The sequence below is a fragment of the Camellia sinensis genome, chromosome 1 (assembly GCF_055761805.1).
Source record: "Camellia sinensis isolate YWXY chromosome 1, ASM5576180v1, whole genome shotgun sequence".
In the NCBI taxonomy this organism is placed as follows: Eukaryota; Viridiplantae; Streptophyta; class Magnoliopsida; order Ericales; family Theaceae; genus Camellia; species Camellia sinensis.
In genome coordinates, this window is record NC_138961.1 from 191,407,377 (window position 1) to 191,422,500 (window position 15,124).

At 37.3% G+C, this 15,124-nt stretch overlaps 1 protein-coding gene across 1 annotated transcript in view; it reads left to right on the plus strand.

Annotated features, from left to right (window-relative positions):
* The window catches only part of LOC114256451 (zinc finger CCCH domain protein), a 28,953-nt gene extending 14,191 nt beyond the window's left edge, over window positions 1-14,762 (plus strand). Inside the window, exons 4-12 of the mRNA XM_082923734.1 lie at window positions 823-998; window positions 3,576-3,636; window positions 3,740-3,838; window positions 6,157-6,251; window positions 6,561-6,674; window positions 7,442-7,509; window positions 11,797-11,907; window positions 13,174-13,414; window positions 14,431-14,762. Of these exons, the coding sequence (XP_082779860.1) occupies window positions 823-998; window positions 3,576-3,636; window positions 3,740-3,838; window positions 6,157-6,251; window positions 6,561-6,674; window positions 7,442-7,509; window positions 11,797-11,907; window positions 13,174-13,414; window positions 14,431-14,538 (1,073 nt within the window). The 3' untranslated portion in view covers window positions 14,539-14,762. The remainder of the gene's footprint in view (window positions 1-822; window positions 999-3,575; window positions 3,637-3,739; window positions 3,839-6,156; window positions 6,252-6,560; window positions 6,675-7,441; window positions 7,510-11,796; window positions 11,908-13,173; window positions 13,415-14,430) is intronic.
* Window positions 14,763-15,124: the final 362 nt, after the last annotated feature.

Consider the following 15,124-nt stretch of genomic DNA (forward strand, 5'->3'; position numbering starts at 1 on the left):
ATTTCTATCTTCTAATAGAACTTTTGCTTGTTGAAGGTCAAAAAGAAGAAATAAAATAAGAACTTTATGGGTTCTTCAAACACTGGATATTAGGCTTGCTTTTTGGAATATGACGTGACAATGAAGAAATTCCATTCTATGTAGAAGTTTTAATATTTTATCCTTGCGTGGGAAAAAGTAGGTCTTGTTGCTACTTGATTTTCCTTAATTTCTTTCTTTTTAATTTTTTAATGCACAATTTCTGTCGTCTTTCATTCTTTAATAAAGAAATACATGTTAGCTTGTGGCTTAACTTAGAGTAGCGTCTGAAATAGGATTTATGTAGTTGAGCCCAAATGTTGCGAAATTGCTTTGTTGAGTTGAGTTGTGTTGTGTGAGCTCATAGTTTGATGCTTACGATGAGAATACTAAACTTGGGGGTCACAAAGTTTAGGTATTATATGACCTTTTTTTTAAGGAAATCTTTGCAAAACTATTAAACTATTTGATCCTTGCATGGAAAAAAAAATAGGACTTCTTGATAATTTTCCATCTCCACCGCTTTCCTTCTTGAATTGTATAAGCAACACATGATTTTTGAAGTCTTGAACTATTTAGTCTTGAAGGAGCTCACATTTTGGTTCTTGTGATGAAAAAACTGAAGGTTGCTTGTCACAGGGTTTTGGTATTGTATGACTTCTTTTCAATGATGTACATGAGTTTCTCTGCATGTCTTTTTCTTTCAATAGCTGGCCAGACTGCAGGATCATCGGTCTACTTTACCTCAATTCATCTTATTCGAACTTTGTACTGAAGTATGAGCTTTTGGTGTTTCTGTTGCAGGCAAGTCTGAATTGTCCACTGTTGTTTATAGAGTTGGAGAATGCATGCAAGAGCTGATGAAATCGTGGAAGGAATATGAGTCATCCCAAGCTGATAAAAGTGCTGACAACACTCAAAATAGTCCTACTTTAGAAATTCGTATACCGGCTGAGCATGTTACTGCTACAAATCGGCAGGTAATATCAAAATATATAATTTTTTTTCCCTCAAGTTTCTACAGAAAAAATGAGGTCTTTGTTTGGTGGCTTTGCATGGTCATCTATTTTAGAGAACTTGAGGCAAATTCTGTATCTAACGCTACACCAATTTCCTAGACAAAGTAAAGAAGTTAGTGTACTAGTAGGTCTATGTTCTATGATCTGATATTTGATCGAGTGCGGGATGCTGTTTCCGTGCTATGTGTTTGAGTTGCCTTAATTTCTCTCTTAATAGCTCTGACCAGGCATTGCTCTGCTCTACTTCTATGTTTCTTGTTCTGATACTATTCTATTCTTGGATCTCACTTGAATTTCGTAGAAAGTAGGAATTCCTTTTGGTAACCTCATCTTCCTCTCTCTCCTCTAGCGGGGTTCGGTGTTTGTATTCAAATACCTAGTCATTCATATCAGCTGAACCGTTCAAGTCCGATAGTTGCTTTTGTGGATTGGTCAAAAAAGAAAGTAGTAGTAGAAAGAGAACAAGAATTAGGGAATGAGAAGAGTTGAGGCAGAATGAGAGGGTTGCCATTTGGTTGCTCTCTTTCTAGTTTTATTTATGCTAAAACATTTGTTGTTGAAAGTTCAGAAGTGCCTCTACTAATGAGCCATGATTATCAAAAACTTGCTCACATGCTGGTGAAAAGAGACAGTATAGGCCTGGCTTGTGTGAAATGTTAAATGAAATCTTTTCTTGGCATCACTTTGGTGAACTATAGGCAGTTATCTTTTGACTTTGCCAAGGGTGTACACAATAAGCATGAACTCACTTAACTCTCACTAACTTTGTTCTAATTTTTTTTTTTGTTATTATTTAATAATAATTCACACCTTTTTTTTTCATCGGCCACAGTAATTTTATCAATAACAGAAAAGAAAAATATATAAAACAAGATGGAGGGCAAGCAGTCCACCAGAAGTACAAAAAGACAGAAAATTACATATTGCACACCACCCTTTAATCCTGACTAATCACAGACAATGGAATCCCCTTAAATGGAAAAGAAGTTGAAACCTAAAAGAAATATGTAAGACAAATCTTATCTCAAATCTCCTTTAAAACTTAATATTTATCTTAAAAACACTTGTATTTCTTTCCAACCAAATCTCCCAAAATAAAGAACCGGAAAATTCAAGCTTTTGTATTGATGGCAAATCTGCTATAATCAATCAAAAGCATCTGTATACGTGAGGGAGGAGCCACCCAATCCACATCCACTCTATATAAGAGTTTGTGCCACAATTAACAGGCCATGGGACAATGCAAGAGAAGATGGCTAATACATTCTTCATCTCTTTCATATAAATTACACCACTGTGGAAGCAAAAAGTATTTGGCTCTCCTTTTTTTAAGCAAATCATTAGTATTAATCTTATTATGAGCCACTGACCATTAATAATGATTCTCACAAAAAAAGGTGCCTGAACTCAGCTTTTCCTTGATAAAACATCAATCCAGTTCAATATACTTTAGTCGTGTTGCACCGAGTTATGAGCACTTAAAGCCAGCCACAGTGAAGAATTCTCAGATCCTTCTATTAAATCCATCTCATCAACTATGTCTTGCAAATGTAGAATAGCTTTATGTGGATTTCCTTTCATCAACAAAACCTATCCAATCAACATTTAAGTGTGACTCAACTCTCTGATGATCAAGCCTTAAATCCTGGAGACCTCTGTACAGAGAAGATTTCAATTGTAATAAAAATGGCCCAAAATGGATTAGTGTCATGATTAGGTTATATGCATGAACTGACTTCATAAAGTGACTGCATGGCCTTTGTCAGCTTTCCTTGGTTGTCTTCTCACATAGGTCTTCATAATGAACATAATAAAGAGAAAGTGACTCATGAATCCCATCTCTTCTAATAACTTATAAAGGTACACTTGCCCAGTATGAATATGGTTGTGATAATTCAGTTATTCCATGATATTTAAGTTGCATGGAACTTGACTTTCTGGTACTACATTGTACTGATTCCTATATATGCTGGCACTAAATAAGAGATACTTTTAGGGTCTTGCACCAAGAAGTGAGAGCACTAAGGTGTAATGTTACTCCTGTTGTACTTTTCTCTGGTTGATGTAGACAGAGCTTGTGTTCATGCATAATCTTTTATCAAGTTCTATATTCATTCACCCAAAAAAAAGTTCTATATTTCCAAAATAAGAAAAATTCGAAAAGAAACAGTAATGTACTTTCCAAGTTGCAGTACAGTTTTTCCTCTGTGAAAAATTGGTAATTGAAGAGCTTAGGCTTTCCTAATTGAATTTCTCTTTTTATTCAAAGAGTTTCTCTCGCCTTAAACTAAATTGAGGACATATGGGTTTTAATAAAGCCTACTGGAGTAAACCAATCCATGTAACCAAACCCAAGTAATTGTGATTAAGGCTTCTTAAGTTGAGTTAAGTTGAATAAAAGTTCTCTTTCTATCTGAGTTTTATATTTTTTAGAAGAAATAGGGAAGGGATTGATGTGCTCTTATTCCCTGACATTGCAAATTGCTCGTTATATACACATTACCTGCTGTTTGAGTTCTGTAAGTGCTTCATGTGCAGGTTAGAGGTGGCCAGCTATGGGGTACTGATGTATACACAGATGACTCCGATCTTGTTGCCGGTATGTGTTGTTATTTATGGTTAAGAGTCTGTAGTTCATTGTTAGTCCATGTATTATAGAACTTGGTGGTGTGACATAACTATCATGTCTTGCGGTTTGTCAGTTCTTATGCACACTGGTTACTGTCGCCCAACTGCTGCTGCTCCTCCACCTGCTATCCAGGAATTACGTGCAACTGTCAGAGTGCTACCTCCGCAAGATTGTAAGTTTATATGAAAATCTTGCTTTCTTAGATTCATTCTTCAGTACTTACATCCATGTTCTATGAGAATTTTAACTATTTTGTCTACTTCATATCATATATATGATGCAGTAAGGGCATGTATTTGGTGGAAGGTAAGTGCTTTCTGTTTAGATTTTGAAAGTGGAAAATGAGGTTTACAAGGAACATATCTGCTAAACTGGTCTCAAACTTTTGCTTTGGTACCCTGACTCATACTCCTTGAGTGTGCACTTGGTTCTTTCAACTCTTTAGATGTTAAATCTCAGTGAAGTACAAACTTCATGATACTTTAATTTGTGGTGTGGGGAATATGGTTCATAATTTCTGGATAAAAAAGCTGCTGTAATCCCCTACGTTACACGGACTCTTTGGATTTTTGGAGGTACCCGTGTCCACACGACATGGGTGCGGGTGCGGGATACGGCTCTTCACAAACAGATACGGCAAAAGAAATGAAAGAGGAGAGAGCAAGAGAGAATCTGGTTGTCGTTTGCTGTTCGATCTGGTCCCCGACTTTGATTCCTCTGGTCGTTGGCTTCGACTTCAACTTCGACTTCAACTTCGACTTCGACTTCGACTTCAACTTTGACTTCGACTTCGACATCAATCCTCTTCGCTCGATGCTCGATCTCCTTCGCTGTCTTCTCTCTCTCAATCTGTCTTCTCTCTCGTCTCTCGATCTGCCTCTTCGTCTTCTACTCTCTCTCTCTCTCTCCTCTTCTATCGACTGTCTTCTTTTCTCTTTGTTCTCTGTCCTCTTTCTCTTTTTTATATAATATAAATTACATTAATATAATAATATATAATATTATTCATATTATAACAATTATTGTATAATATAACATTGTATAATATTATTCATATTATATAATATTATTGTATAATATAATATATCATAAATAATATAATTTTTATACCTAAAATAAAAATAATTTATTTTATCATATATAATATTATTTATTTTATACTTAAAATAATTTTTATTTGTTATTTATATTTTATCTGTTATTCCTTAACTTTTTTTTAACTCTCATATAATAAATATATTTAAAAATAACTATTTAACGTATCCCCGTACCCGTATCCAAATTTGGATCCATATCCCCTTATTCTCAATTTTTAATGTTGAGGTGTCCGACCCCTAGATACGCACCCGCACCCAAGTCCGTGTAACGTAGGTAATCCCTGTATAGTGGAGTCGGACCTTTCTTGTGATTTAGACTAAAGTGCAAAACTAAGTTATTAACTAAATCCATTAAAGAGTCAACACACATGCACTATTTTGCTGCCGTGTGAATGTGATTGAATGAGTTTGGGGGATGAAAATTACTATAGTGCTCTTTACTTCGTTTTTTTTTCTCTCTTTCCTTTTTCCGCTATAAATCGTAAACTTCTTTATCATCTTCTCCTCCTCATTGCCCCACCATTTCCACCACCTCTCCATAACCACCGCCACTCCTTTTGGCATCATGGTGCCATCGCCACCATTCACTTCCTTTTCTCACTCTTTTGTTTTAATTTTTTTAATTCTTTTTTGCTATTTTCACTTGCTACTTTTCCTCTCTACAAAAACTTCCCAAACCACCACACTGCCACCACCATTTCCAGTCCATTGCCACACTTGATTTTTTCGCTTTAATTTGAAACCCCGTAGAGCCCCTTATATTTATCACTTTTCTCACTTTTCTCCATCAAAACTTCCCTAACTGCCATGCTACCACCACCATTCAAAACCTAGCACTACTCTCTCTCTAGCCAAAGAGGAAAAATCACTCTCACATGGTTGTAAAAAAGTGTGTAGAAAATTAGGTATCCCTAGCATTGTTGCTAGCCAAAATCCCTTTACCTCCACTCTCTCATATGTGGATTGTGCTCAATTTGGATGTGAGAGAGATTCTTAAAAATAAAGAACAATGTGACCAAGCAGCTGGAGAAGAAACTTGTCCCTGAGAAGTAGAAAATGCCACTGGAGAAGGAGAAGCTTGCTGCTGGCAGAAGAGCAAGAAGATTTTGGCTGGAGGAAGAAAAGAAGCTTGCTGCTAGCAATAGGAAAAGTGATATGGGGCTAATTCATCGCCACTTTGTAGAAACTTGTCCCCCAATGACCTAATGCATTGTTGTGTCGAAGTTAATTGTGGCTGTTTTGTGCCCTAGAAGTTGAAGTCATTGTCTAGCTCTGAATAAAAAAGTGGGCCACTCATCTGTGCATTGGATTTCACATTTCGTCTTATTTATCTATGGTTATTTTGTCTTACTGAACATTCTTTGTTCACGTGCAATTCTGTCATTTTCTCTAGGCTACATTTCTACACTGAGAAATAACGTCAGGTCCCGTGCTTGGGGTGCTGCCATTGGTTGCAGTTATCGTGTTGAACGGTGTTGCATTGTGAAGGTGATGAGCATTTCTGGTTATTCCTTCTTTTCTCTGAATTATACTCTTTGTTTTCTTCTTCTTTTTTTTCATTAGTTGAATTTTTACATTTGTTACTTTTCCTTTTATATTCTGAGATGGTTGTGTTGATGTAGTGATTGCATACAATCAATTTGCCAACAGTTCTTGAATGACTTAAATTTGTTTTGATCCATTGGGAGGCCTTGGACTGTCAATTCATTGAATTCATTTCTTCTAGTTGACCATTTTTTAATATTTGGTTATTAATTGATGGTTCTGCTCTTTTGTCCATTGTCATATTTCTACCAGAAAGGAGGTGGGACAATTGATCTTGAACCTTGTCTAACTCATACATCAACCGTGGAGCCAACTCTTGCTCCCGTGGCAGTGGAGCGCACAATGACTACAAGGGCTGCAGCTTCGGTACTGGCCAACTGATTTGAATTTTTTATTGCACATGCATATGTACTTGTGAATTACATTGGCTTTTTACTTCCTCTGTTTTGGGCTGATTTGTTAACTTTTTTAGTTCCATTTCAATCTTGCATCTTCTAAGAAATTTCTTATAAAAATAAATCACCAATAAATGATTCACATTAAACAAGTCTCAAAGACATATGGTGATACAGGAAAACCTAAAAAATAGGATATATTTCAAGTGCCATATCGGTGATACAATGGCACTTTCTAGCCAATTTTATTTTTTATTTTTTAAACAAAAATTGTAGAGAGGGGAAAATGATATATGATATCAGCTGAAAAAGGGTAATGGTTTTTCTATTTGATCCTATGTTTAGATTTAAAAATAAATAAATAAATAATAATAAATTGAAGGATGTCGTTGTTTCACTAAGATTTCGAATACCAGTCCCTGGTTAAGTTAGTACTGTCTAAAGATCTTCCGAGAAGAGATATCACTTATCTGATATGTTTAAAATTCTATTGTCAAGGATGCTAATTTTATTGTTTGGTTTTATTCCTTTCTTCGGTCTTCGCGTGTCACTAATTGCTAATGTGCAGAACTGATCATAAATTATTTTGTTTACATGGACATTACATCTAATTTGTAGTTTTGCTTTCGTAAACTGGTAGAATGCTCATAATTTGTGATGATCTGGTTCTTTCATTGGTGTATAATGTTGTTGTTCAATAAACAATGTTCATCTTACTTGTTCGCTTTTGTTCTTCAGAACGCACTACGGCAACAGAGATTTGTCCGAGAAGTCACAATACAGTACAACCTGTGCAATGAGCCATGGTATATTCCGAATAATTTTTTCCCTTACCTAATTGTTTTCTGGATACTTCTAATTTTTACTAGGCTTGGATACCATTCTTTTGAGTTTTCAAATATGTTGAAAAGCTGGAGCATTATTCACTATTTGAGAATATATTTGGCTCTTAAACAGTATATATATATATATATAAGTTCATGGAACCATCATGTATTAGAAACTGGAGTAGCCACCCATTTTGTATGTAGATTTTTCTATATATGGCCTGAGGTGCCCTTGGAATAAAATGCCATAAAAAAAAATGCAAGATATGAAAATCATTATGCAAAATTACACTAAGCTAGGAGTAACCTTGTTGAGAATATTGTAAATCAAGATATATTTTCCCATAGCATGGCCAGTATATGAATTGAATTAAAAATTCCGTGGTTGATTCAAATCCAATCCATCTAGACAGATTCTGTGGTGCTTTGATTGGGTATTCACTCACTGATAGCCTACTGTCTATTTTGGTTAACTCGGCCTATTTTGTTCTACTACAAAATGGAAGAGTACATTATGGTTTTAAAAATAAGTCGTAACTATTACATATTGCTGTTATGTAACCGTATGGGTAGTTACTGCCACCCGTTACAGATGCTATAGTGGTGTGATTGAAAATCCCATCCGTAACAGATGTTACCATTATGTAATGGCTGTTATGTTACGGCCGTTAGTAGACTATGCATGTAAGACTGTTTTTTCTTGTATTTTTTTTTTCAATTGCTAATATCACTCAAAAACCACATAGAGCTGTTACGAAATTCTTAGATCTATATTCTTTCAGTGTTCAATCTTCAAGTTCTTCAAAATTAGAACTGTAACCATGTAAGAATTTATGTATTATTGATTGATTTGTATTGATTGATATATCTGTATATTACAATTCCTATATATATAGAGGAGAAGATGGTAGTAGGTGTAGGTGGTAGTGGAGGTGGTAGGTGGAGTGAGTGGTAGTGGAGGTGGTAGGTGGAGTGAGTGGTAGTGGAGGTGATAGGTGGGTGGTAGTTTACATTTTACAATTTACATTTTACATTAACAGCCCCCCTCAAACTCAAGGAGGATAGGTACTAGCCAACTTGAGTTTGGAGAGAGTAACAAAACAGAAAAATAAGCTGACAAATAAAATTAAAAATGGGATAGGAGACACTGTATGGTCGTGTCGGACCGTTGTAGCAGACAGTTTACGGGGTCATATCGGACCGTTGTAGAAGACAGTTTACGGGGTCATGTCGGACCGTTGTAGCAGACACTGTGCGGTCGTGTCAGACCGATGTAGAAGACAGTTTATGGGGTCATGCCGGACCGTTGTAGCAGGACAGTTTACGGGGTCATGCCGGACCGTTGTAGAAGACAGTTTACGGGGTCATGTCGGACCGATATAGCAGGACAGTTTACGAGGTCATGCCGGACCGATGTAGCAGACACTGTGTGGTCGTGTCAGACCGATGTAGAATACAGTTTATGGGGTCATGTCGGACCGTTGTAGAAGACAGTTTACGGGGTCATGTCGGACCGATGTAGCAGCTGACCGGAATCAATGTCGGGACAGTTTATGGGGTCATGTCGGACCGTTGTAGCAGAGGTTGGGGTGGTGCACAGTGCGCCATGAGCGACTTAGCAGACACTGTGTGGTCGTGTCAGACCGATGTAGAATACAGTTTATGGGGTCATGTCGGACCGTTGTAGAAGACAGTTTACGGGGTCATGTCGGACCGATGTAGCAGCTGACCGGAATCAATGTCGGGACAGTTTATGGGGTCATGTCGGACCGTTGTAGCAGACACTGTGTGGTCGTGTCAGACCGATGTAGCAGGACAGTTTACGGGGTCATGTCGGACCGTTGTAGCAGACAGTTTACGGGGTCATGTCGGACCGTTGTAGCAGACACTGTGTGGTCGTGTCAGACCGTTGTAGAAGACAGTTTACGGGGTCATGTCGGACCGTTGTAGAAGACAGTTTATGGGGTCATGTTGGACCGTTGTAGAAGACAGTTTACGGGGTCATGTCGGACCGTTGTAGCAGAGGTTGTGGTGGTGCACCAAGGGGGCGACTTAGGGAGTGCGCCATGAGCGACTTATACATGATACTGTGTATAACCCCCCCTCAAACTCAAATATGTGTGAAGATAGAAACCTATTTGAGGTTGAAACAAAGGGATTGATAAAGCTGACCGGTGCAGAAGACACTGTATGAGTGTGTATATAGGCTGCCCAAAAAAATATACATGGATGTAGATATCGAGCCCTCAAAAGTCGTGCCCTCAAAAGGTGTGCCCAATCTGTCAAAAGGCGTGCCATCAAAAGGCGTGCCCGATGCATCAAAAGGCGTGCCAGATATGATGGCGAGGCACGTGAGTGCTTTGGCGGGCGTGCCCGTTTGTCTGGCGTCGAGAGGCGCGCGATGCGCGTGGCTGCCTCGGCTATTTAACCAAGACAGAGCCTGAGGCCGAGGCAGAAGCAAGAAACCTGCGAAATCCTCTGTAAAACTCTTCGTTGTGCTGAGAGAGAGAGGCTGTAACACTGTTGTGCTGAGAGAGAGAGTCTGTAACACTCTGTTGCGAGAGAAAATGGCTTCGTCGTCCCGTGGTCTGCTGACTCTCTTTCTCGACCTCAACGAGTCAACAAGAGAGATAACGGGTGCGGTGTCCTGTGAACCTCAACCAAACACCACTGGGTTTGCTCCGTTGAACTTTCCGATGCAGTCGGTGGAGCAAAAAATGGCAGTGCAAACGGATGTGGAGGCGAATCAGTATACGTTGAAGGCATGTGTGGAGTCCATGACGGCGGTCACAAACTTGTCGCACCGGCTGCAGAGTAGGACAAATGAGGTGCAGCAATTAAACGCCCAACTGGCTCTGCTCCAACGCATGTATAAGGATGCGCGAGCAGAGATAAGCGTGCTAAGGGCAGAAAACAAGGAGCTGAAGCGGAAGGCCACCGTGATGTTCCGATTTGGAGGTCCGCCTTATGCTGCAGTGGAGGAGCAGGGAGTAGTGATCATGCCCAGTGGAGTGGGAAACATGGAGGCAACACCGTCAAGGGCCGTCCAGGACGGAGGCAAAAAGAAGAGACCGGCGGTAGAGTAGAGAAGAAAAATCCAACCTGTGAATGTGGTTGTTTGTTTGTAATTTTTTTTTTTTTTTTTTTTTTTTTGTGTGTGTGTGTGTGTAAGTGTGATCGGGGTGAATCCCTGAGATGAATAAAACATACTTAGATGTCATGTTATATACTTTTATATATATATACTTTTATATTATTGCTTTGGCATGTTGCACTATGAATTTTTGCTATGACCCTAGGAATATTAACATTGAACATGCTTCTTGACATAGTTATATATATATATATATATAATTATAACAAGCATAAGTTGTCCACAAGTACAATCAATAAAACAAAGAAAATTAAATACATCAAACAAAAGGAAAAATCTCCTTAATGGCTAAAAATTAGTACATATATTAGTTTGTGTTAAAAAACAAAACAAAACAAACAAAAAATCCTTTTAAACCCTACTAAATTGATTATGTAGGATTGTTAGATTCTAGACTTTTTTTGTTCATACTTAGGTTTGGTATTTTATCAATTGAACTTGTAATACACATTGCCCAGTTCACACTGAATTGGACCTATTTACAGCCCTAGTTTTCATTAGTGAATCAGAAAAATGAATTTAGTTGTGGTTTCATTATATTTGAAGGGTTTCTTAAGAGGTTGCATGTGCATTACTCGTTAATAGACTAGTTCTCATTCAGCATTACACTTATCTGATTGCTGCATTGTTGTTTTGACTATGCGCATGAGCTAGTCTCCTGCTTTTGGCAAGGAATGTTGCCACTGATATTGATATTTTCAATTAGATGTATTTTAAATCAGAAATGCCTTTGTAGCTCGAAAAGGAGGGGGCTCGAATGGCCGGAATGGGTGTTCATCGGACGACTGGCTGGACGACCACCTGGACGACCGGCCGGACGACACCTTGTCAACGGTGGCTGTTAGCCTTATCGCCGGACGACTGGCAAGATGAGTTTCGAGCCATTCGGGCCAAGCTTAAATTCGAGCTACACAGCAGTGCTCATTTTAAATTTGAGCATTGCTCTTGGCTTTGATCAACTTATGGGCATAACAAAATTGTCATGTATTTGGTATTGATCACATCCATGTGAAAATAACAATGTCAACTTAGATCTCTCTCTCTCTCTCTCTCTCTCTCTCTCTCGCCCCTGTTACCATGTCTTCAATTTATGTACTTGTATATTTTTCCAGGATCAAGTACAGTATAAGCATTGTTGCAGACAAGGGCTTGAAGAAACCACTGTACACTTCTGCACGCTTGAAAAAGGGGGAAGTTTTGTATTTGGAAACCCATTCACGCAGGTATTAACTAGGCTTAGAGGAGTGCTTGCTTAGAGTTTTATAGCATTTCATTTTTATACAGTAGTTTGAAAAATTGAATGCACAAGAAGAATCTCGTGTCATATTGTAATCTATTCATGGAACATGCACACCTCTCAATTGCTAAATGATAGAAGTTCATGAAGATGCTAGTAGTTTTTCTTTTGGTTTAAGTCTTGAGGAGCTGAGATTATCTTCACTGAATTCTAAACCACTGCCCAAATAATACTCCCTCCCTAAAAGATGTTATACTTCAAATTTTTGACTGTCCCAAATGTGTTGCAATGGAAAAATCAAAACAATTATTCTGTTATTTGTCTATATTACTCCTTGCAAATAAAATTCACCACAAATGCCATAATCACAGCAATTATTTCTAAACTTCGTTTAGGGAAAAATTGGAAAAGTAATGCCAAGAAAATGGGGTCACTTGCAGTTTTTACTGCTTAAACTTTGTGTTTTCTCAACTATGACTCCCATTTTGGCATGGAGTAACTCATAACTACAACAACGAAAGTTGTCATGAGAATTATTACTTCAGTAACCATGAATAAAATAGTGCAATTCATTATATTTTGATTATTTATTGAATATTGATTGGTTGTCATGCTATATTTTGATAAACTGTAATAGTCCTAACTTCTTGTGTTGATGAAATGTTGTATATATCAAGAGATACATTGAAAAATATAGTCTTGTAATTGTATGCATGCAAAACCATTGACGCATAGATGCTGCTTGGTTTCAGGGCCTTTTGGCTGTAAAAATCTTGTAAATGAGTTGATATTATTATGTTTGGAGAAAGGACATCTTTTTATGCATTAAGAAACTAAAACTACAAATTAGAGAAATAAGATTAACATATGCGATCAGTGGAGGGTGAATTTGGCAGTGGTGGTGGTTGGGTGGACCGATTGGAACTCTGAGAGAGATGAGAAAGGGCAGAGGGAGGCAGAAGATGCAGAGGGTAATGAATAATTTCATATTTTTTTTAGGGTTCATAGTATTTTTCCTTTTTCCGTTGGCTCCTTTAACCGAAAATGTTAATAGGGGAGGTTTGTGTAATTTCTAGAACGTGAAGGACTAATTTGTATCAAGCACAAATCTTAGGAAGGATGGTCAGTGTAATTTAGAATTTACCCTTACTTTTTATATTGAAGGTTGAAGTTTGAGCTGCAAAGATTAAAATAGTATATGTCAACTTCTATGTTTGTTCTTGTGCCTCTGAGTTTTTGTGTTAATCTTCAGGTATGAGCTCTGCTTCATTGGAGAGAAGATGGTCAAGGCTGCAACATCATCTCAGACACATGATATGGAGACGGAAAAATCTCATACTCACAACTTGCACTCTACAAATGGTGAAAGAACTGGTGCAATAGATGGCGATAGTGTTTTGATTGATGTTTTCCGGTGGTCTCGTTGTAAGAAGCCCCTTCCCCAAAAAGTCATGCGGTCAATTGGAATACCGTTGCCCCTGGAACATTTGGAGGTAAATTATTTCTATCCTTTATCCTGGTGCTTATCAGGATGCTTTCTACTTAAAGAAATGATGTAGTGTTTGGTTCACTTGAATGATTCGAATAGAATAGAACGGTTGTTCTTTAGCCTTCTTATAGAATGACTATTCCCTCACAATGGTGAATAATGATTCCATTTGTATTACATTTTCCATCATTTTTTGTAGTAAACCAAATGTAGGAATGAACATTATGATGGAATAATTATTTTATTTCACTTCATTCCAGTGAACCAAACAGGGCATGAGTGATGGGCAGCTTTGAAAAATGAAAGGGGTACTCAACTAGTGAAGTTCTTAAAATCTTTGCTTACCTAGCTTAAATATGTAGAAAAACCATCTGCCAGTGCTGGTCACTATGAGAAATAATTGACCCAATATTTAAGATTTATGAAATGTGTTTTTTCTTCTTGACCTCATAAAAGACGATATGTTTTGTAATCATGGTCATAGAATTGCACCTTTTGCAATCAATCGCAGCTTGCAATCTCCATATCTTTTGAGAGTCGGGTGTTGTGCAATCTCCATCTCTTCAGATTGCTAATGAAATCAACTATTCTCCCCAACTTTAATGTAGATAGTTTTTGGCTTTTTGTAAACTGCCTAAAGCCCTGGTTCCTATTCTAACTACATCGTTAACTTCAAATCTAATTCTCCTTTTGGTACACTGGATATTAGCAAGGAAAGGTAGGGTGATGAAAAGTATCTCTGGGAAATGGAAATTGTTTTTCACTTGTTCTATTTGGTTAAATTAAATAGAAAAGAAAGGGATTTTACATGATATTACAATTTTAGCCTCACATAATAGAGATTACTTGGTAAAAGATCGTTGAGTGACAAGGTTCTTTCTGCCTAACGGGAAAATTAATCGAACAATCCACTTTTCATAGGAGAATTGACTAGAATAATTTGTTTTTGTTTCAAAAGACTGTTCAATTTACTGATTTTCCTTTTTATGAATTCGATCTTGATCTTTTTTATTTGAACAGGTGTTGGAAGAGAATCTTGATTGGGAGGATATCAAGTGGTCACAAACTGGTGTTTTCATAGCTGGAAAGGAGTATCCTCTTGCTCGGGTGCATTTCTTATCACCATAACTAGCTGAAGCTCTTCTCCAGTAAATTTCCAGTACCCAGTATATGTAAAAATAATTGTCCTCAGAATTTATATATGGAGAGGGTTGTCTTTGGCTAAATAATGCTGAATATTAAATTATATAAGAGGCGGACTTGTGTAATTTAGTAGGTGTTTAAAAATTTAACAAATATGTGTATGGATTTTGTGAAATAGATACATAATGGTATTTGAACTGTTTGATGTACACCAGCTTCAACTTATTGGCTTTATTTTATTTTATGCTTCCCTAACCATTTGTTGAGAGTTGAAGCCAACAATATTTTTGCTTATACAAATAACCGGACTTGGTTTATTCCTTGTTACGATTGGTTGAGTTTTGAGAATTTATTTTTGAAATTTTTTCAATAAATAGCTTGATTATTTTTTTTCATATGGTTTTTTGGATCCAATTCTTTCATAAACAAAGGGGTAGCCTTGGTACCAATTAAAGTTAAGCAGACTACTTTCAGAATCCCATGCATCGATCAATGATGGATATAGTATGGAGTAATCATAGTTGATTCTCTTGTTTAAAGATAATTGATTAGACATTAATGAAAGCAAATA